Source organism: Bufo bufo, chromosome 3 (assembly GCF_905171765.1).
Source record: "Bufo bufo chromosome 3, aBufBuf1.1, whole genome shotgun sequence".
NCBI lineage: Eukaryota > Metazoa > Chordata > Amphibia > Anura > Bufonidae > Bufo > Bufo bufo.
The window spans coordinates 544,320,541-544,344,971 of NC_053391.1; the positions used below are offsets into that span (position 1 = coordinate 544,320,541).

At 44.9% G+C, this 24,431-nt stretch overlaps 1 protein-coding gene across 4 annotated transcripts in view; it reads left to right on the top strand.

Moving 5' to 3' along the window:
• The window catches only part of AKAP11 (A-kinase anchoring protein 11), a 105,828-nt gene that overhangs the window by 71,580 nt on the left and 9,817 nt on the right, over positions 1 to 24,431 (top strand). For all 4 annotated transcript variants that reach the window (XM_040425416.1, XM_040425419.1, XM_040425418.1 and 1 more), the window contains exon 8: positions 14,620 to 14,775. In XM_040425416.1, coding sequence (XP_040281350.1) covers positions 14,620 to 14,775 — 156 coding nt within the window. The remainder of the gene's footprint in view (positions 1 to 14,619; positions 14,776 to 24,431) is intronic.

The following is a 24,431-nucleotide window of genomic DNA, read 5'->3' on the forward strand; positions in this document are numbered from 1 at the left end:
CATGGAGGCGCTACCAGGAGACAGGCCAGTACATCAGGAGACGTGGAGGAGGCCGTAGGAGGGCAACAACCCAGCAGCAGGACCGCTACCTCCGCCTTTGTGCAAGGAGGAACAGGAGGAGCACTGCCAGAGCTCGGCAAAATGACCTCCAGCAGGCCACAAATGTGCATGTGTCTGCTCAAACGGTCAGAAACAGACTCCATGAGGGTGATATGAGGGCCAGACGTCCACAGGTGGGGGTTGTGCTTACAGCCCAACACCGTGCAGGACGTTTGGCATTTGCCAGAGAACACCAAGATTGGCAAATTCGCCACTGGTGCCCTGTGCTCTTCACAGATGAAAGCAGGTTCACACTGAGCACATGTGACAGACGTGACAGAGTCTTGAGACGCCGTGGAGAACGTTCTGCTGCCTGCAACATCCTCCAGCATGACCGGTTTGGCATTGGGTCAGTAATGGTGTGGGGTGGCATTTCTTTGGAGGGCCGCACAGCCCTCCATGTGCTCGCCAGAGGTAGCCTGACTGCCAATAGGTACCGAGATGAGATCCTCAGACCCCTTGTGAGACCATATGCTGGTGCGGTTGGCCCTGGGTTCCTCCTAATGCAAGACAATGCTAGACCTCATGTGGCTGGAGTGTGTCAGCAGTTCCTGCAAGATGAAGGCATTGATGCTATGGACTGGCCCGCCCGTTCCCCAGACCTGAATCCAATTGAGCACATCTGGGACATCATGTCTCGCTCTATCCACCAACGTCACGTTGCACCACAGACTGTCCAGGAGTTGGCAGATGCTTTAGTCCAGGTCTTTGAGGAGATCCCTCAGGAGACCATCCGCCACCTCATCAGGAGCATGCACAGGCGTTGTAGGGAGGTCATACAGGCACGTGGAGGCCACACACACTACTGAGCCTCATTTTGACTTGTTTTAAGGACATTACATCAAAGTTGGATCAGCCTGTAGTGTGTTTTTCCACTTTAATTTTGAGTGTGACTCCAAATCCAGACCTCCATGGGTTGAAAAATTTGATTTCCATTTTATTTATTTTTTTTGTGATTTTGTTGTCAGCACATTCAACTATGTAAAGAACAAAGTATTTCAGAAGAATATTTAATTAATTCAGATCTAGGATATGTTATTTTTGTGTTCCCTTTATTTTTTTGAGCAGTGTATATATACACATATACACACAGTGGATATAAAAAGTCTACACACCCCTGTTAAAATGTCAGGTTTCTGTGCTGTAAAAAAATGAGACAAAGGATAAATAATTTCACAACTTTTTCCACCTTTTAATGTGACCTATAAACTGTACTACTCAATTGAAAAACAAACTGAAATTTTTTTGGTAGAGGGAAGAAAAAATATGAAAATAAAAAATATGGTTGCATAAGTGTGCACCCCCTAAGCTAATACTTTATGAAGCACCTTTTGATTTTATTACAGCACTGTCTTTTTGGGTATGATTCTATCAGCATGGCACATTTTGACTTGGCAAGGTTTGCCCACTCTTCTTTGCAGAAACACTCCAAATCTGTCAGATTGCAATGGCATCTCCTGTGCACAGCTCTCTTCAGATCACCCCACGGGGCCATTCCAAAACTTTAATCTTCTGGTGAAGCCATTCCTTTGTTGATTTGGATGTATGCTTTGGGTCGTTGTCATGCTGAAAGATGAAGTTCCTCTTCATGTTCAGCTTTCTAGCAGAAGCCTGAAGGTTTTGTGCCAATATTGACTGGTATTTGGAACTGTTCATAATTCCTTCTAGCTTAACTAAGGCCCCAGTTCCAGCTGAAGAAAAACAGCCCCAAAGCATGATGATGCCACCACCGTGCTTCACTGTGGGTATGGTGTTCTTTTAGTGATGTGCAGTGTTGTTTTTGCGCCAAACATATCTTTTGGAATTATGGCCAAAAAGTACGACCTTGGTTTCATCAGACCATAACACCTTTTCCCACATGCTTTTGGGAGACTTCAGATGTGCTTTTGCAAAATGTAGCCTGGCTTGGATGTTTTTCTTTGTAAGAAAAGTCTTTCGTCTTGCCACTCTACCCCATAGCCCAGACATATGAAGAATACGGGAGATTGTTGTCACATGTACCACACAGCCAGTACTTGCCAGATATTTCTGCAGCTCCTTTAATGTTGCTGTAGGTCTCTTGGTAGCCTCCCAGACCAGTTTTCTTCTCATCTTTTCATTAATTTTGGAGGGATGTCCAGTTCTTGGTAATGTCACTGTTGTGTCATATTTTCTCCACTTGATGATGACTGTCTTCACTGTGTTCCATGGTATATCTAATGCCTTGGAAATTCTTTTGTATCCTTCTCCTGACTGATACCTTTTAACAATGAGATCGCTCTGATGGTTTGGAAGCTCTCTGTGGACCATGGCTTTTGCTGTGGGATGCGACTAAGAAAATTTCAGGAAAGACCAACTAGAGCAGCTGAACTTTATTTGGGGTTAATCAGAGGCACTTTAAATTATGGCAGGTGTATGCTGACTCCTATTTAACATGATTTTGAATGTGATTGCTTAATTCTGAACACAGCTACATCCCCAGTTATAAGAGGGTGTGCACACTTATGCAACCACATTATTTTTATTTATTTTTTGTTCCCTCCACCTAAAGGATTATTATTTTTTTTATTATTGAGTATTACAGTTTATAGGTCACATTAAATGTGGAAAAAGTTCTGAAATGATTTATCTTTGTCTCATTTTTTTACATCACAGAAACCTGACATTTTAATAGGGGTGTGTAGACTTTTTATATCCACTGTGTGTATGTGTTTGTGTATATGTGTATGTATGTATGTATGTATATATTATATTATATATATTAGTGGAGGTTCGCTCTGGTAGACAGATGGTGTGTTGACGCAGTACAGAGGCAAATTACCAGTTCTTAAAGCAAACATCCGTGTTTATTCACACATAAAGCAAAAACAAAACGTCACTTTGCAGTCTGAGGCTACTTTCACACTAGCGTTCGGGTGTCCGCTCGTGCGCACCGTTTGAAGGGGCTCACGAGCGGCCCCGAACGCATCCGTCTGGCCCCAATGCATTCTCAGTGGAGGCGGATCCACTGAGAATGCATCCGCCTGCCAGCGTTCAGCCTCCGCTCCGCTCAGTGAGCGGACACCTGAACGCTGCTTGCAGCGTTCGGGTGTCCGCCTGGCCGTGCGGAGGCGAGCGGATCCGTCCACACTTACAATGTAAGTCAATGGGGACGGATCCGCTTGAAGATGACACTATATGGCTCAATCTTCAAGCGGATCCGTTCCCCATTGACTTTCAATGTAAAGTCTGAACGGATCCGCTCAGGCTACTTTCAGACTTAGAAAATTTTCTAAGTAATAATGCAGACGGATCCGTTCTGAACGGATGCAAACGTCTGCATTATCGGAGCGGATCCCTCTGATGAAACATCAGACTGATCCGCTCCGAACGCTAGTGTGAAAGTAGCCTTAGTGTTAGTTCACACACAATGAAAAGTCAACATAGCAAAAATCACTTTGTTGGCAGTCCTGCCTCCAGCAGTCCATAGTAGGCTTTTAGGGGGCCCGTTTCCTTTACAGACTGGTCCCAGTCCTCCAGCAAGGCACAAGCCTCAGATCCCAACACACACACCTCCTGAGCTCCACTGTCAGACTGAGGTAATCCTCCTCACCTGGCAGTGCTGGCTGGTTTTTAGGCCTGGCAAAACCTGGCCTGGAACATGGGGAGTATTAAAGGGACTCTGTCACCACTTTCTAACCCCCCCCTTTTAAAAGTATTGTTCTCTCCATGGCGCCCTTGTGATTACAAAGGTGTTGTTATAACATAAATTCGCCGTCTCGTTTTGATAAAAATACCTTTTATCTAACCTGTCAATCTTGTGGATAAGGTGCCCAGGGCGTTTCTGAAGGTCTGAAGCTGCCGCCCGCCGCCGCCGCCGTTGGTGCCCAGCTCCTCCCCTGATCCTTTCAGCGCCGCCTGAATGTAAAGAAATCCGCCTCCGGCTCTCGCTCAGTGCCCCCTCCTCCTTTTCAAAGATCCCGCGCGTGCGCACAGGCCTGTGCCTGATGCGCCCGTGCGGACATTTAGAATCAGCCTCATTGAGCGAAGTGCGCACTTCGCTCAACCTCCTCATAAGACGAGCACTGCAGCCAGCCACTCAGAGCCTGCGGCTCCATACAGCGCATGGCAGGCTCTGAGTGGCTGGCTGCAGTGCTCGTCTTATGAGGAGGTTGAGCGAAGTGCGCGCATGCGCACTTCGCTCAATGAGGCTGATTCTAAATGTCCGCACGGGCGCATCAGGCACAGGCCTGTGCGCACGCGCGGGATCTTTGAAAAGGAGAAGGGGGCACTGAGCGAGAGCCGGAGGCGGATTTCTTTACATTCAGGCGGCGCTGAAAGGATCAGGGGAGGAGCTGGGCACCAACCGCGGCGGCGGCGGGCGGCAGCTTCAGACCTTCAGAAACGCCCTGGGCACCTTATCCACAAGATTGACAGGTTAGATAAAAGGTATTTTTATCAAAACGAGACGGCGAATTTATGTTATAACAACACCTTTGTAATCACAAGGGCGCCATGGAGAGAACAATACTTTTAAAAGGGGGGGTTAGAAAGTGGTGACAGAGTCCCTTTAAGGTGTCAAACAGCAACTGCTGCTGACATGTTGTTGGGCTAACTCTAACAAGAGTTTGCGATATGCCTGTGGCACCACTAGCTTTTCAATATGTTCACCCCGCAGTTGGTTTACCCGATACAACATATCCTGATGAACCACAAAATGTAGAAATACCATCTACTTTTAATACATTCCCCAAGCTCGGGATAGGGTTGGGTCTTGGTGTTGTGCAGTACAAGTGGTTTAGAGTTTCTGGGGTACCTGCTGAACACAGCTTTCGGGTCCATTCACACGTCCGTTTTTTCTTTCCTGATCTGTTCAGTTTTTTCAGGAACAGATCTGGACCCATTCATTTTCAATGGGTCCTGGAAAAAATTAGACATTGAGCTGTCCGTTTTTTTCCAGGACCCATTGAAAATGAATGGGTCCAGATCTGATCCAGATCTGTTCCTGAAAAAACGGAACAGATCAGGAAAGAAAAAACGGACGTGTGAATAGACCCTTCTGGTGTATAACGACTGACGGTAGCCATAGTTAGTATCCATGGGTTCCACCTGATGTGGACAGTCAGCTCTTACATGGCCAGGCTCCTGACACTGCCAGCAGACTATCGGAGCCAGGTTTGTAGGGGGTACATCCCGGGTGGGTTTGGTTGGTACAAGTTGCCGGGTCTAGGATGGAGATTTACGGGGTTTGACTGCCCCACCCCCCTCCCCGTAAGATTCTTAGTAGCATCATAGCAATCCACCAGGTCCACCATTTCCAGGGCATTGCCAAGAGACACCTGGCCGATTCAGTGCTGGAGAGGGGGTGGCAGAGTCCTCCAGAACATAGCCAATAGTCTATCCAACATAGCCGTGGGACTCAGCACTTCAGGCTGTAGCCACTTTTGCAAGAGGTGGAATAAGTCATAATACTGGGGTCTCGCAGGCTCCGCCGGCTTATACCTCCACTGATGTACCCGCTGGGCCCAGACCAACACATTCACCCCCAGTCTTGTCAAAATCTCACCCTTCACTTTTTTTGTAGTCGGCCGCTTGATCGTCCGGCAAGTCGAAATACATTCGCTGGGAATCGGATGCCAGGAATGGAGCGATGACCTCAGCCCACTGGTCTCGGGGTAGCTTCTCCCTCATGGCCTTTTTCTCGTACATCGCCAGGGAGGTTTCGGGGGTCATCTTAGGAATCGTGGCACAGACTGCCTTCCGGGCATTGTGGACGTTCGGGATTGCTCCTGCTGTCTGCAAAGCCATCACATGTTGCAGTAGCAACTGGTTGGTCTCCTGCTGCTGCTTATTAACCTCACGTTGGTGCAGATTTGTCTCTCGCTGCTGCAGATTAGCCTCCATGAGGGCCTTCACAACAGTCTCCATTTTGTCGTGGGGCACTGGTTGTAATACAGCTGGTTTAATGTACGACATACAACCATACCTGGAAAAATGCAGAACCCAAAAATATGCTCTTGCATGCATCCTCCACCAATTGTGGGAGTTCACTCTGGTAGACAGGGTGTGCGGACACAGTACAGAGGCAAATTACCAGTTCTTAAATCAAACTTCCGTGTTTATTCACACACAAAGCAAAAACAAAACATCACTTTGCAGTCTTGGTGTTAGTTCACACACAATGGAAAGTCAACATAGCAAAAATCACCTTGTTGGCATTTCTGCCTCCAGCAGTCCATAGCAGGCTTTTATGGGGCCCGTTTCCCTTACAGACTGGTCTCAGCCCTCCAGCACGGCACAAGCCTCAGATCCCAGCACACACACAACGCCTGAGCTCCGCTTTCAGACTGAGGTAATCCTCCTCACCTGTCGGTGCTGGCTGGTTTTTAGGACTGGCAAAACCCGGCCTGGACCATGGGGAGTATTAAGGTGTCAGACAGAAACTGCTGCTGACACATAAAAACCGGCTCTTACTCCACCGAGGCCAGGAACACGTACATATCATCCACGATGATTCCTTGTACCTTCTTACACTATACATACACACACACACATATATATAGTAATATACTATATACATACATATATACTACCAATGACAACATCTGCATGTACTTTTTATGGGGGGAGGGGGGCAATTCTAAGTTTTGCTGTGGGGCCCCATGATTTCTATGTATGCCCTTGCCCACTGACAGCGACCCAATCTGTATGTGGTACAGTATCAAATGCTTTGGAGAAGTCAAAAGATGACATCCATTGACTCACCCCGGTCCAGTCTAGAACTTACCTCCTCATATAACTGATTAGATTAGTTTGACAGGACTGATCCCTCATAAACCTATGCTGATACGGTATTATATGCTTATATTCATTGAGATCCAAAATAGCATCTCTTAGAAAATCTTTAGACAGTTTACCCACAACAGATGTTGAACTTGCCAACCGATAATTTCCGGGCTCAGTTTTTGACCTCTTTTTGAATATTGGCATCACATTTGCTAAGCTCCAATCCTGTGGAACTGAATGTCATTTTAGAGTCCTTAAATATTAGAAATAAGGGTCTGTTAGGATACGAGGGTGCATGCCATCTGCACGCGGTCATTTGTCTATTTTAATCATTTTAAGACTATGTTCTGTCCCCACATGAAGGCGAATGAAGGTGTAACTGATAATGACTTTGTGACTGTCCTACCTTCGTATCCAAGCAGTGGAGCAGACCGGACCGGCAGATGCTCAGGTTAGATGGATCCAGACGTAGACACGAGGATGCAATCAAACGTGGGTTTATTTGATCCAGAGCAGTGACATACGGTGATATAATACAGGAATGCAGTAGATGCTGTGATGTGGATGTCTTTTCTGAGGCAACTGCTGAGGCAACTGCTGGTCAAAAACTGATGCCTTCACAAGCCGAGGTGTGTGTCTCCAGTCACAAAGGATGCAGCACTGAAAAAGGCTACAGGAAGTGACCAGGCCCAAGGCTGCTAAAACCACGCCCAGAGATAAAACTTTATAGACAACGAACGAAGCGTGCAGCATACAAATTCCGGCCAGCAGATGGCAGCAGAGAACAATAGACTTAAACAACATAGGTAAAACAAGAAATAATACAGTGCAGAAATTCAATATGAAAGGAACAGCACACTCCCCGTCTGAAATTCACTTTGGGGATTTCACTATGACGAATGTCCATAAAATATAAACAACCTATAAAAGAAAACATGTTAGAATGCAAACAAAGATAGTCCTGTTTTCCAACTTGGAATGGAGAAGATCTGCGAAACTTGATACAGTTCTGTTCACCCGTCAGGGACGTTCTCGATGGGTCTCATCCAACTGGAGAAACGTTCAAAGCGCTGACAACTGAAGCTGGCGGTTTGCTTTGTTCCAGTGACTAATGCACTAACTTCAGTGCGGATTTCTGGATCATTATCCGGATCCTGGATGCTGAAAACTTCCTGTACACATTCGTCCGCCTCTCCAAGCAGAAACTCTGGACCAAAGACGAATCCAACGTGATTTTGGTTGTTGGGTTCTGTGACTTTCAGATAGGCAACCACTGCGATGGCCTCCATGGAGGCGTCCGAGAACACGTGAAGTTCTTTCTTTATGCTAGAGGAAAGTGAAGTTTTAATATAGCATCTCGGGATGTGGATCTCATCCAAGGCACACAAGGATCGCTTCCAGGTTTCCCATTTTTGCTCTTTCTCGGAGGGAAGTGGGGTATCCCAATCCTTGACTGTTTCAGAAAACTGTCTCAGTAGAGATTTACCTTGTATGGTGATGGGCGCTACAAATCCCAGCGGATCAAATAGGCTGTTTACCACTGATAGGACGCCTCGTTTTGTGAATGGTTTGTCTGCACAACTTATCTGAAAACCGAAGGAGTCAGCCGAGAGATCCCATCTGAGGCCCAAGCTCCTCTGCACAGGTGGACTGTCCAGTCCCAAGTTAATGTCCTTGAATCCTGGTGCGTGATCGCCTGATTCGAAGGCCCTCATAACGGCCAGGCTGTTTGAAGCAATTTTGTGTAGTCTAAGTTTAGCTTGGTACAACATACTTTGAGTCCTTTTAAGCAGATCGATAGCCGCTTCTTCAGTCGGTAGTGATTTGAGTCCATCGTCTACGTAGAAGTCCTTTTCTACAAAGTCTCTGGCGTCTTTACCGTACTTGGATTCTCCCTCTAATGCAGTTCGCCGAAGGCCGTAAGTTGCCACGGCAGGTGAAGGGCTGTTTCCAAATACGTGTACCCTCATTCGATATTCTGCCATCTCTGCGTTGGTGTCATTATTCTTGTACCACAGAAACCTGAGGAAATTCCGGTGGTCCTCTCTGACTACGAAACAGTGGAACATCTGTTCAATGTCGGCGGTGATGGCAACGAGCTCTTTTCTGAACCTCATCAGCACTCCAACTAGGTTATTCGTCAGATTAGGACCTGTGAGAAGGACATCATTAAGAGATACACCTTGATGTTTGGCACTTGAGTCGAAAACAACCCTAATTTGATTAGGTTTCCGTGGGTGATACACTCCAAATGAAGGCAAGTACCAGCACTCGTCGTTCTTCCCTAAGGATGGAGCTGGTTCTGCATGGTTGTTGCGAAATATTTTGTCGATAAAGGCAACGATGTGTTCTCTCATCTCAGGCTTGCGGTTCATGGTACGCTGAAGAGAGTTAAATCTAGACAGAGCTTGTTCCCTATTGTTCGGGAGTCTCACCCTGGTAGCTCGGAAGGGTAATGGAGAAACCCAGTGATTGGTTTCGTCTTTAAGGAACTCATTGTCCATTATCTTGATAAATTCTCTGTCCTCTACTGACAAAGCTACTTTATCATCGTCCTTGCTTGTGTGAAAGACTAATCTTCCCAAGTTGTCAGCAAAGTAGGGAGGAATGTCGTCAGGTGGTTGTATGAGGTCTGGAGGCTTCTCTTTCACCTCATAGTGATGAGGGCAAGGCTTAATGCAAGTTGTGCGTCCATCTCCACGCACGTACGTTTTGAATGAGTGGATTTTTGGCTGATCCAAACATACATTTCCTATGACTACCCATCCCAAGTCCAGTCTCTGGGCGTATGGTGCATAGTCGGGACCATTACACTGTTGACGCACCTTGTGTACCCTTAGATTGTCTCTGCCAAGCAGGAGTAGAATCTCGGCGTTGTTGTCCATAGGTGGGATAACGTTGGCTAGGTGCCTTAGGTGTGGATGGTGAAATGCAGCTTCCGGGGTAGGAATTTCATCCCTATGGTTGGGTATTTGATCGCATTCGATCAGCGTCGGTAGAGGTATCTCCGTATTTCCACTGACTGAACAAGCGATGAATCCTTGTGCCCTCCTGCCGCTAGTCTCTATGCGACCTGAGCAGGTGTTTAAGATGTAGGGTTCTGACGGTCCCTTTATTCCAAAGGCTTCAAAGAATTTTGGTCCTGCTAGGGAGCGGTTGCTTTGGTCGTCAATGATGGCATACATTTTTACTGCCTTTTCTGTATGCCCCTCCGGGTAGACCTTGATTAGGCATATGCGGGCACAACATTTCTCACTCTGGCCCTCCCCACATACGTCCGAGCATGAGCAGGAAACAGCAGTGGCTGTGTTAGCGTGGTTCTGGGGCTCCCCGCCATGACTTTGAGCAGGACTGGTGGTGACAGCAGCCAGTGAATCCCTTGTGAGTGGAGTTGGGTGCATAGCTGAGGCATGTCTTTCACTATGACACTCCTCACACTTGATAATGGATTTACAGTCCTTAGCCATGTGCTCCAATGAAGCGCAGCACCTGAAGCATACCCCAAGCTCGGTGAGGACTTTCTTGCGCTCCTGTATGGTTTTGGATCTAAACCCTCTGCATTTGTTCAGCGGGTGTGGTTTTTTATGAATGGGACATTCACGATTGAAGGCCTTGTCTCCTGATGAGGTAGTGTACTGTCTACCAGTGGGTACTGCAGATGATGGTAGGTTAGTCTTTCTAACATTCACGCTGCTCTTAAAGTCTCTGTGTTTATGCACAATACTTTCATACCTTGATGATGGTGTCGCTGAAGCTGTAGTATTGAACTCCAGGAAGTCGAGGCTGGGGTCATTCCTCATCTGGGACTGTTCATCGATGAATCTACAGAAATGAATAAATGGGGGAAAAGTGACGTCATGCACTCTTTTGTACCTTGAGACTGATGCCGCCCACTTCTCTTGCAGGCTGTATGGTAACTTCACGACAATTGGGTTCACCCCATGGGCTGTATCCAGGTAGCACAGCCCGGACAGACGAGGGTCTCTTTTAGCGAGCTCCAGTTCCATGAGCAAATCACTTAAATCCTGAAGCTTGTGGACATCCTTGAGACTGATCTTGGGGACGTTCTGCAGTCTCCTGAATAGTGCCTTCTCTATTGCTTCTGCACTGCCGAAGGTGCGTTCGAGTCTCTGCCAGGCTGCAGCGAGACCTGCTTCTGCTTGTCCCACAAAGACAGTTCTAAGGCTCTTGATGCGATTTGTGGAGCCTGGGCCCAGCCAGTTGATCAAGAGGTCGAGCTCCTGCTCTGCGGTTAGGTTGAGGTTGGCGATGGCGGCTTTGAAGGTTGCCTTCCAGGCTCTGTAGCTCTCCGCACGGTCATCAAATTTTGAGAGACTGGTGTTAATTAGCTCTCTGCTCACCATAAACCTGGCAAACTCAGACATATCTGATTTCTCACTGCTTGTTGCCATGACAACTTGTGATGCCCCTGGGGCGTATAGGCTGCGTGGCGTGAAAGGGTGAGATGCTTCCGGGTAGAATGATGTTGCTGCAGGGTTGAGCTGTGGTCTAGCCTCTGTAGATTCTGATGACTGCTGCTTGAGCTGTGGAGGTAGGCCAGGAAACACCTGGTAGCCATCTTGCTGTAATAACTGTCCTTGAGAGGGTGCGTCTGGGCGACTGTTATTGGATTGCTCAGGTGCTGTGGGTATCGATGCCACTGCAGGTAGAGCTGACTTGGAGGTTTCAGTGTTGTTGGCTTGGACAGTACTGCACACTGGGGGTGGTGCAGATAACTGTTTCAGTACGTAGTCGCTGGTGCGATCAGCTGGATCGTCTATCTCCTCTGGTGGTAAGCAGACTGAATCAGGGCCTTGGCTCAATGCTTGCTCAAGTAGTCTTACTCTTGCTAATGCGATTTCCTCTTCCCTCTCTGATTCAAGGATCTTTATTCGAGCCTCTGCTTCTGCTTCTGCCCTCTTGGCTTTTGCCTCCGCTTCTGCCCTCTTGGCTTCTGCCTCCGCTTCTGCCCTCTTGGCTTCTGCCTCCGCTTCTGCCCTCTTGGCTTCTGCCCTCTTGGCTTCTGCCTCCGCTTCTGCCCTCTTGGCTTCTGCTTCTGTTCTCGCAAGGACTTCTTTTTCGGTGAAGGAACGCCTCACTTTGGATAGCTCTGCATTTATGCGGGCCTCTAGTAATCTGTCGCTCAGGTTGGAGCTTCTAGAGCATGATGATCTGTAGGACCGCGAGGAATGTTTGGATGAATGCGATCTGTGTGATCTGGTTTCTTGCAAATGAGAGATGCGGAGTTCCACTTTATCTTTAGCGTCTAGCACCATGGCGTCTCTTTGTCTGTCTATTGATTCTGCCTTGGACAATTCTGACAGGGCTTCTTCAATATTAGAGTCTTTTAGAAAGGTTATATACCTTGTGGACAGTCTCTTGTATCTTTCATGGGCTGCGTTCAGCCGCCCGACGGCAACTTGTAAGCTGGTGGCATCGCCTGAGGAGGACTTAAGTCCTGATATGAGGGAGGAAACTCGTTCCCATAGCTCTTCCAGGTTGTCACATAGCTCATCTTTCATGGTGTGATAGTTTTCTGTGATCTTTATAGTTGGTTTGAGAGAGCGCCTTGGTCGCGTGACTTGGTCTGCTGGAAGTGTGGGTTCTACCTCCAGCTCTTCATAATGATCAGTATCAGGTTGCATTTGCTTTATTTCATCACTGGGGAACTGTACGAGGTCCTTTTCGGCCATTTTGATTTAAGGTGCGCTGTCTCTTTAAGAAAATGAACTTTTGGATTGGGGGCTGAAAATTGCTATGCGGCTCAGGTGAGGCACCCCGGTGAGGTTCCCAAAGTCTTTTTAGTGAATTGCGGGGTTTTGGTATAAGGGAGGCCCCGCGTGCGTGAACAGTTCTTATATCATGCGAGCAAGGGTTAATATAGGATGTGGAAAGTGGCTTGGCGAGTGGTGGAGGACTTCCAGGCGAGAGTATATCTACTGCGGACACGCCGTGCTTCCCCTTAGGCTTATGGGACATGCACTGTTGCTGGGCAGATTTGCTGGGAGTGGGCCTGCTGCAGGGGAGGTTCCTGAGTGTGGCGCTGGGCTCTGAGGGAACCTGTAGCCGGGCATTGGACATTCAGACGGATATTGATTGGGGTATAAGGCTTTAAGGCAGTTTTTGACTGTTCTGTCCCCACATGAAGGCGAATGAAGGTGTAACTGATAATGACTTTGTGACTGGCCTACCTTCGTATCCAAGCAGTGGAGCAGACCGGACCGGCAGATGCTCAGGTTAGATGGATCCAGACGTAGACATGAGGATGCAATCAAACGTGGGTTTATTGATCCAGACATACAGTGATGCAATACAGGAATGCAGTAGATGCTGTGATGTGGATGTCTTTTCTGAGGCTAACTGCTGAGGCAACTGCTGGTCAAAAACTGATGCCTTCACAAGCCGAGGTGTGTGTCTCCAGTCACAAAGGATGCAGCACTGAAAAAGGCTACAGGAAGTGACCAGGCCCAAGGCTGCTAAAACCACGCCCAGAGATAAAACTTTATAGACAACGAACGAAGCGTGCAGCATACAAATTCCGGCCAGCAGATGGCAGCAGAGAACAATAGACTTAAACAACATAGGTAAAACAAGAAATAATACAGTGCAGAAATTCAATATGAAAGGAACAGCACAGAACTTGCCAACCGATAATTTCCGGGCTCAGTTTTTGACCTCTTTTTGAATATTGGCATCACATTTGCTAAGCTCCAATCCTGTGGAACTGAATGTCATTTTAGAGTCCTTAAATATTAGAAATAAGGGTCTGTTAGGATACGAGGGTGCATGCCATCTGCACGCGGTCATTTGTCTATTTTAATCATTTTAAGACTCTGCTGCAGTTCCTCCTGGGTCATATGGGCCACATTTAATGGGGAGTTTACTTTGACTCTGCATTTCATTTGACAGTTGCCTTTCCTCAGTAAATAGAGTGGAGAAAAACATTATTTACATTTAATTCTCTTTATTGCCTCCCTCATCACTCTTTAAAGGACCAACACTTCAGGTTTAACTTTTTTACTATTTATATAATTCAGGCATGCTCAACCTTCGGCCCTCCAGTTGTTGCAAAACTACAAATTCCATCATTCCTGGACAGCCTACAGCTTTCAGCCTACAGAAGGGCATGGTGACAGTTGTAGGTTTACAACAGCTGGAGGGCTGCAGGTTGAGCATCCCTGAAATAATTGAAGAACATTTCAGGGTTAGTTTTACTTTCTTTGGCAGCAAACCTCTCTGTCTCCAGCTTCTCTGCTTTTATGTGTCTGTTTTTTTCCTTATAGTTTTTTAGTGCCTATTTGCTTCCTTTGCTGCCTTCATGTTTAGGATGCTTTTGAAAATATCCCATTTTGTGGCTGTATATTTATTTTTGAGGACATTGTCCCAGTTAGTAAGCTGGTAAAATTTTGCTTTTCAGAAGTCTAGCGTTTTTGTGCCTCCTTGAAAAAATACCCCTTTGACAACTGGAAGTTTATTATATTGTGGTTACTATCTACCAGGTGTCCCCCAACCTGCACATTTGTTGTTCTGTCAGGTCTATTGATTAATGCTAAGTCCAGTATGGCCGTCCCTCTAGACGCATCATGAACCGGTTGGGAAAGGTAGTTGTCATTAGTTATGACAAGAACCTGTTTCTATTATGAGATCCATGGGTTTCAATTTTCAAGTCTATATCTGAGTAGTTGAAGTGCCTATCAGTATTTTATTATTGATTTTTCCTACCATGACTTAGTAAATGTTGTACTTATGTAATTGAATGTGTTCTCCTGTGCTTAGTGCTATTGGCAAAGATGGCTTCCAATCAGTGGACTCGGTTACCAGTCAACATACAAGTGTCAGTGTGGGTGATGACAGTACAGGCAGCTGGTCAAATCTGAGCTTCGAAGATGAACACCAAGATGAATGCAGCAGTTTTCTTCATCTTAGTGACAGGTATGTGACATGTTAATATAACACATCAACATTGATATATTGTTTGTTAAATGGTTACTAAGCTATATTTCACCTATTTAACAACATTATATCTAGAAGTAATCTACTGAAAAAGTTAAGATTAGATGCATTACTTATCTGGAGCTGATGCTAGTTGCAAGTCAATATTGTTGTCCAGAGCTGCATTCACAACTCTGCTGCATTCTGTTGGAAAGGGCTGGTGAGCTTGCAGTTGGATAATTAGTTGTACTGTACAGTGCCTGGTGTAAAGACTGCATATCCAGGGTATTAAAGGGGTTTACTCCTAGGGTTATGGAAGCAGCGTAGCTTGCTGCACTAAACTATTTGTATAGCTCCCTTTATTGTAATGGAAACTACAGAAACAGTGGAGCGTTAGCCTCTTTGGCAGTTTTTTGACAAAAGCGGCCACATAGGGCCGGCGTTTAGTCCTATCTCGAAACAGCAAGATGGGACAAACCCATTAATGCTAGGAGATTTTTCATCTGAAGTATGCAGAATTGTGAGTGCATCTGTGTGCTGAAAAATGGTATTCTGACTCCAATAACACTGTGCTACTGATCACTGACAAAATCATAATGATTTCAGATCATGGAGTCCATACCTTGGGTGTTTTTGCAATTATCTGAATTTTGCTGCAATTCCAAATCTGTAATATTAGGTAGTACCCAGGCTCAAGAAAGCGATTCTCAGTTGGGCAAAGCAGTTGAATTTAAAAAGTAATTTTTCATAATTTTAAAAAGTATAATACATTGTGGGAACTGATGCATTTCAAGCCTCAACAGAAGGCTTCTTAATCATGATAGTGATATGATTGTTGAGGCTTTAAAATGCGTCAAGATCCCAGGATGTATTGTACATTTTAAAATTAAGGAATAAAATATTCTTTTTAAATTCAAAGGCCCTGGTACTGGCGAATCACTTGCTTAAAGGCCTTGGTGCTGGAGAATCACTTCCTTGATCCTGGATTCTAGCTACCACTTGCAGGTGTAGCATTCCTCCTTCTCGTACACAGCCCAGAATCGGATTGCAACCAAGCTGTTACATGGTGTGGGTGAGCTGGAATAGACCCTTTCTTTTTGCTATGTGCATATAAATATCAGCTAAAAGTGTACAGATTGAACAATCCCATGAGTATTTCATTTACAACAAATGGCAGAAAGTGCCCAGGGTCTGCCCAGTAGTCCCTGCTCCATACCTCCCTCTTTTTTTGATTGATGACCCCTTTGCTGTCTGATGTCCCTCTCTGGCACTGAAATCTCATACGTGCAGAGTGTGATCCTGTGGGTATTGGCTAGCCATGTGCCGCACACTTTATGTTTTTTTTATTTTTTTATTTACAATTGGTCACTAGGACCACAGGTGTCCCTGGGTTTACACGTGTCATTGGTAATAAAATATAACATTTATTTCTTGTCCTTAAAAAATACTAATAATGTCTGGAACTTTTAGATTAAAATTGTCAGCTATATCTGACTTAGTATATTCATAGTCATACTGTGTCTGATGATAGAGTACAACCACTAGAGGGCACTCTGCACTTATATCTGTTTTGCTCTTAGCTTCTTTTGTTATAGCATCATCTGTGCTCGGACAGTGCTCACTGTTAATTGCACAGTGCGCTGCTTTCTGGCAGCGATTGCCTTAATGGACTAACTCCTCTTCCTCATCTGTCTACCAGACTACTAATGCGTCAGATATACGCTGGCTAAAAAACACACTGTTATCACTAGCTGCCCCCCACATTTATGTTGCACGTGTGCAGTAGCACATAGACTAGAGTACTGTGCATGTGCCATCCTGAAATTGCCCGGTGCATGCGCAAGATTTCAGCATTGGAGAGAGTGACTTCAAACAGCAAACTATGAAAGTACCATTTAAATAAATCATAGTTCTTGAAAATCGTGGAGAATTAATATACAAAGTATATTAGGAAATTGTGCATTTAATAATTCTATAATAAATTAGCTTTACTCCCATAAATCATTAAACCTCTTGGGGAGGAGGGGGTTGTTAGTAAAGAGTTGTTAGTTACAGAATAATTTAAAGTTTATAATTACATTTGTAATTTCAAATTAATGATAAACGTGATCTTGCTTTTAGATTATATTTAAGGGGCACTCTCATGAAGAAAATCCCTTTTTACAGGTAGTCGTGTCAGTAATTACTGCAGGTCTTTCTTCTATCATCAGAACAATCGCCTTTTACTGCCATGGAAGTACTGTCTAGCTTTAAAGGAGTTGTACTAAGATTTAAGTTATCCCCTATCCACAGGATAGGGGGTTACTAGCTGATCGGTGGTGGTTTGACCCCTGGGAATCCCAACAATCACGAGAACTAGGACCCTGTTTCCCTGCTCTGATGGAACAGCAGGTCATGTATGCACACTGCGCTCCATTCATTCTCTATGGGAGTGCCGGAGATGGCCAAATATAGCTCACAACCAAATCTCTTCTGCCTTGGCTATACATATTACTGTCTCTTCACCAGGGTATAGGAGTATACTGAACTAGGGGGACTGGTGGGTGTTGATAACACCTCAATCCCGCCTGTTTCTGAAAACCCGTATTGAGCACCAATAATGGTAGGTCAGTGGGGAAATGTTTTTGTGTAGTGTAGGTTTCATAAATATACAGAGAAAATAAAAAATATATATATATGTGTGTGTGTAAAATATAATAAAAATACTGAAGTATCGTATACTTATTTACTCAGACCATTCCCTTCCCCACAAACAGGATAGAACCAAAAAACCTCCACACCACCAATCTCCCAACCGTCCTAGCCCCAACACACGAATGTGACCCAGATGTTTCTATTTACACCACACCTCAAGCAACCAACAAATATGGATCAAACACCTTGCCGCATCACACACCTGGAGCTATGCAGGCCAAAAATATACCCCTATGTGTCTCACCCCCCTCCCATCAATTTCCTTTCCACAATCCCAGTGAGGCCAAACCAGAAACGGACTTGCACCAAGACTCACTACATCCCTTATCCCCACTCAACTCATCCTATCCAAGTCCAGACCAGCATTTTTTAGACCTACTCCCCAATCTAACAGAAAGTCCTCTCCTAGAGCAGCTATCTACGCTCAACAAGACAGGACCTCGGGGGGCCTCACCATCCCTCCCATTACCCCCACCCCGCCCAAACCTATCCAGTACACAAATCCTAAACACACTCATTTCCACTCCAGGCCCTTCCCACCCCACCTCACCAAAACTACAGGAACCTCTAAAAATCACCAATTTCTACAGCCCTATCCCGAACCCCAAAAAAAGACCAAACCCCGCTACAGAGGATGTAGAGGTGGTAGGAAAGTCTACCAATAAACAAAAAACACAAACCAAAAATCCAGTTACCATAAAATCAGATTTTGATACACTAAAAGAAAAAGGTATCTTCAATTTATCCGGATACAGCCTAAAAGAAACAGAGGTCCAACTACTCAGCAAGGGTCTCTCTTTCTGCCCCACCAACAAGCCAGGCCTATTTGAGCTATTTGTAGACTTAAATCAGTTTATTAGGAGACTAACCCTTCAGCGCCACCTCTGTATTGAAAACTCTGGGGCAAATATAATTAAAAGTTCCAACACCAATGGAACAGACGATACAATAGTTTCCACCTTATCGTCACCAACTCTAGCCCACGACAACACATGCATTCCAGAACTTACAATTACCATAAAACCCCCATTAAAAAACAAATCCTCTTACTATCCCCTAGAAAGTAGAGGCCTGCACCTAGAAAGTTACTACAATATGGTTCTAGATTACCTCAAACAAGCATTCCCCTCAACAAAAGGTCCACTACCAAAAGACATTGGAACAACAAAACCAAATAAATCCAAATCAACTCACAAACTCACATTAGAGAATTTGAACACCAATCAGAAAAAAGCTCTAAAAAGCCTCAAAAATAACCCTAACATTATTATAAAAAATGCCGATATAGGAGGAGGAATAGTCGTCCTTAACACCGATCAATACGAAAAAGAGGCTCAAAGAATCCTGTCTGACACAAACTACTATAGACCCCGTACAGAAGATCCCACCAAAAACTATAAAACTTAACTTAATGATCTGATAGATCATGGATCATCCCTAGAAATTCTAGACAAAAAAGAACAAAAATATCTAACCCATTCAGCCATTGCACGATTCTACTAAGTCCCCAAAATACATAAATCCCTACTAGATCCCCCCGGTAGACCTATAATTTCAGGCATAGACTCTCTAACCTCTAATCTGTCTGAATACATTGACGGCATCCTCCAAAGGTATGTGATCACCCTCCCATCTCACCTGAAAGACTCAGCACACCTCATCCGGAGCCTAGATGAGGTCACGTGGCAAGATGATTTCATCATTATATAGCAACATTATACATTCACTAGGCCTCAAAGCCACAAATACATTTATAGACACTGACAACGTCATGTCACCCATACAAAAAGAATTTATCCTCAGATCTATAGAATTCATCGTATGCCGCAATTATTTCACCTACAAAGAGAAATTCTACATCCAAACCAAAGGAACAGCAATGGGCACCAAATTTGCACCTTCTTATGCGAACTTGTTTATGGGTGCTTTTGAGGACCTACATGGCCTACTAAAACACCCCAACATCAAATTTTACAAAAGATATATTGATGACATCATCTTTATTTGGCAGGAAAACAATGAGGACCTTAGAACATTTGTAGAAACTCTCAACAAGAATGACTGGAACATAAATTTCACATTAGGATCTGACCCAACAAATGCAGTTTTCCTAGACCTCCATCTCAACAGCAAAGACAACATTATCTCCACCAGCACACACTTTAAAAATGTAGACGCCAATAGCTTTTTAGACTTCAACAGTTGCCATCACCACAAATGGAAAACTAATATACCCTTTAGCCAGATGAAACGAATAAGACGCAACTGCAGAAATACTGACACCATGAAAACATAGAGACCCTGAGCCAAAGATTCCTAGAAAAAGGATATCCCCCGCAGCTCATCAAGAATTCGAAAAAGAAAATCTCTCAAATAGACCAGAAACAGAGCCTTCAACCCAGACCAAAAGACACAAAAGAAAACCCCCTTTAGACCAGGCCTAATAACAAGATACTATCAGAACCACCAAACAATCAGACATATTCTAACCAAACACTGGTCTGTACTACTAAAAGACCCCATATTAGGCAAGGAAATACCAAAAATACAGAGACTTACCTTTCGAAGAGCAAAAACCCTAAAAAATATTTTGGCCCCATCATGCCCAAAGAAACAAACCCCGAAAACAACTGAACATATAGACAAAAAAACACCAGAATTCAAGAGATCCTCCAAATGTGGCACAAAAAAATGGAAATGTTGCCGAATGATAAAAACTGCAGAAAGAGAAATCGATATTCCACACCCCATAGGGAAACTATCATTCCAACAACAAATGACATGTGCAAGAAAAAATATTATTTATCTACTCCAATGCCCCTGTAACATTTATTATGTAGGCCGCACCACCCAAACCCTGAGAGAGCGGATGAACACAGATCAAATATAAAAAGAAAAATTCTAACACACAGTGTATCACGTCACTTCTCACTGCTACACTGAGGGCAATCCCTCAGATCTTAAAGGGTTTCTACCACCTCATTTTGACCTCATTAGCTCTCAGACACTAGTGATCTGCTAGTGTCTGATCTACCTAACCATGCTATTCTCAGACCTGTGTGTGGATCCGTTTTACTAAAAAACGAACTTTTATTAACATGCTAATGAGCCTCTAGGTGCTATGGGGGCGTCTTTTCAGCACCTAGAGGCTCGGTCTACTCACATTGTATGCCGCCCCGCTCGTCCGTTAAGCCCGCCCATCTCCTCTTGAATGCCATCCAACATCTGAGTCAGCGTAAGAATTCTCGCGCCTGCGTCGTGCGCGTCTGTATTCGGCGCAGGCGCAGTGAATGTCTGACCGCTGCCTGCACAGACATCTCTGTCATCGGCGCAGGCGCAGTGGAGATGTCTGTGCAGGCAGCGGTCAGACATTTACTGCGCCTGCGCCGAATACAGACGCGCACGGCGCAGGCACAAGAATTTGTCCACTGGCTCAGATGGAGGATGGCATTCAAGAGGAGATGGGCGGGCTTAACGGACGAGCGGGGCGGCATACAATGTGAGTAGACCGAGCCTCTAGGTTCTGGAAAGACGCCCCCATAGCACCTAGAGGCTCATTAGCATATTAATAAAAGTTCGTTTTTTAGTGAAACGAATCCACACACAGGTCTGAGAATAGCATTGTTAGGTAGATCAGACACTAACAGATCGCTAGTGTCTGAGAGCTAATTAGGTCAAAATGAGGTGGTAGAAACCCTTTAAAGTGATCCCATTGGAACAATCCCCCTTCTTCCAACAACTTTGTAGGAAGGAAATGTTCTGGATATTTAAGCTCAACACCCTCACCCTGTTTGGTCTAAATGAAACATTAGAACACGCCAACTACTAACTACCACTGCAGTCACAAGAAAAATCCAGATCTCAAGAAGAAGCCACCACTGCCATCATTCCCTTCTGCCCCCCGCCCCCCTCCCCTATACGGACCGTTCAGATATAAAATATTACATACAAGACCATTTGAAAGTCCTTATGTATATATTCGCAAATGATACATTCACCAAACCAGAAATACAACACACAAAACGACAAGGTTGTGATGTCAAATAATACGAAAAGAACTGTTACTACAACTATCGGACATCACAAGAGGTCCCTATCCCACCATAAATATCCCTACAAGAAGTCCGGACCCCATGCCAAACTGATAATATCACACCACATCTTCATCTATACCCTCATGACTAAAGGCCCCATCTTTACACATCATAAAACCTCATACATCCAAAGATACCCAAAATATGAAAGATAGGAATAATAGAAAAGTGAATAGCGATACAAATAAATCGATCCAGCCCCAGATCATTAATATCATTTTATCTTTTCTAATTTACGTATCCTGTCTATATCCCTTCACCCATCTCTATCACACCATATCTCCATTTACACCCTCATGATTAACGGCCGCATCTTCACACATCATAAAACCCCATACATCCAAAGTTACCCAAAATATGAAAGATAGGAACAACAGAAAAGCGAATAGCGATACAAATAAATAGCGATACAAATAAATAGATCCAGCCCCACATCATTAATAATCTTTTCATGCATTTTATCTTTAGTAATGTACTGTCTCTACACCACACCCCTATCACTACTTTTAATTTTATATTTTATCTCTTATTTTTTATTATTTTTTTATATTTTATGTATATTCATTAATTATATATACCCCAATCCTCATATTTATTACCCTATTTAATACCTAATTCATGTATAACAATGGTTAGACACCACTATGACGTTATGACGTTTATCAATACACCCCAATACTTAGTTTTTATGTCCCACACAAAACAATGAATAGACATGATAATTACGTTTTTATCAAAAAGACTATCACAAAGACTCTTTTTTATGGCCCATCAATGCCTTCGAATCAACATGACCCTGATCAACATAGAGAAATCTAAGAGAAAACAACCAGGTAAATCGCACTGGCCAGAAGAAGAATTTGCGTTCCAGCTTGGAACGCTGCGCCACGAAAGTCCACTTCCGGACCTGCGCACAGGCCGCCCATCCACTCCGGAAACGAACACCGCCGGATTCCGCGATGTGTTCCAGCTTGACACGCAACGACTTCCGGTCATGCGCAACACCACGCCGGACACTTCCGCTTCCGGCTAGCCGGGGAAAGCGGGTTTGGCGGTCTTTTTTCATCTTCTGGGCGGTCCCTCTATGTGTTTGGCGCCCTTTTGTTAATTTGGCGCCCTTTTGACAACAACCAAAAGGTATAAATGCTCTGCCGCCACATTAATGAAAATATTGCTCCTGATGAAGGGATGTGCCTGTCCCGAAACGCGTTGAGCCGGATTTATACATATACCCTAATAAAGACAAGTAAACAGAAGCACCCGTGTGATTGGCTGCCTTCATCTTGTAAGATTCTAGAAGCGATCCAGGCTGGGGGGGGTGTTTGGTTTAAAGGTGTATTATGCTTATCCTAGTAAACCACCCCCCTCGTGAAGTGAGTAAATAAGTATACGATACTTCAGTATTTTTATTATATTTTACTTCTATCCTTTTAAAACGGATTTTACTTATTTGTTGTAACTCATTCGCCTCATTTTACTACACTTTGATGTGTATGACACTACAGGCAACGGTCTCTTAGGCACTTGAGACCCAGTGTAGTGTGCTTATGCTCATCCCTTTCCAAAGTGTTTCTATCATTATATATATATATATATATATATATATATATATATATCATTTTTATTTTATTTTTTTTCTCATTTTCTCTGTATATTTATGAAACCTACACTACACGAAAACATTTCCCCACTGACCTACCATTATTACAGGCGGGATTGAGGTGTTATCAACACTCTAGTCTGCCTGGCAAACCCTGAGCAGCCTTTATACCACTCTGTCTTCTCCACTCCACTCCTATAAACCCTTGGCGCCTCAAGTTTTTCAGATCCGGTGGAGTCCTTTCCATCAGATCTGTCTGACCCTCAAACTCTCTCTCTTCCTTTATACCTCTTCACCAGGGTATCATCTTTGTAAGGCTACTTTCACACTTGCGTTTGGAGTGGATCCGTCTAGTGTGTGTACAGACGGATCCGCTCCTATAATGCAAACGCTTGCATCCGTTCAGAACGGACAGTATATTCTAACACAGAGGCGTTCCCATGGTGATGGGGACGCTTCAAGTTAGAATATACTAAAAGAACTGTGTACATGACTGCCCCCTGCTGCCTGGCAGCACCCGATCTCTTACAGGGGGCTGTGATCCGCACAATTATTGTGCGAATCATAGCCCCCTGTAAGAGATCAGGTGCTGCCAGGCAGGAGGGGGCAGACCCCCTCCCTCCCCTGTATTAAATGTGACCAGTGCGGCCCCCCTCCCTCTATATTCATTGGTGGCCAGTGCGGCCCCCCCCCCTCCCTCCCCAGTATTAATTGTGACCAGTGCGGCCCCCTCCCTCTATATTCATTGGTGGCCAATGCGGATTCCCAGTATTAAATATGACCAGTGCGGCCCCCCTCCCTCTATATTCATTGGTGGCCAGTGCGGATTCCCAGTATTAAATATGACCAGTGTGGCCTCCCCTCTTCGCCCCCCCTAATTAAAATCACCTCACCCCCCCCATCATTGGTGGCAGTGGAGAGTTCCGATCGGAGTCCCAGTTTAATCGCTGGGGCTCCGATCGGTTACCATGGCAGCCAGGACGCTATTGCAGTCTTGGCTGCCATGGTTACTTAGCAATAAATAGAAGCATTATACTTACCTGCGAGCTGCGATGTCTGTGACCGGCCGGGAGCTCCTCCTACTGGTAAGTGACAGGTCTGTGCTATAAGCAATGTGCCGCACAGACCTTTCACTTACCAGTAGGAGGAGCTCCTGGCCGGTCACAGACATCGCAGCTCGCAGGTAAGTATAATGCTTCTATTTATTGCTAAGTAACCATGGCAGCCAAGACTGCAATAGCGTCTTGGCTGCCATGGTAACCGATCGG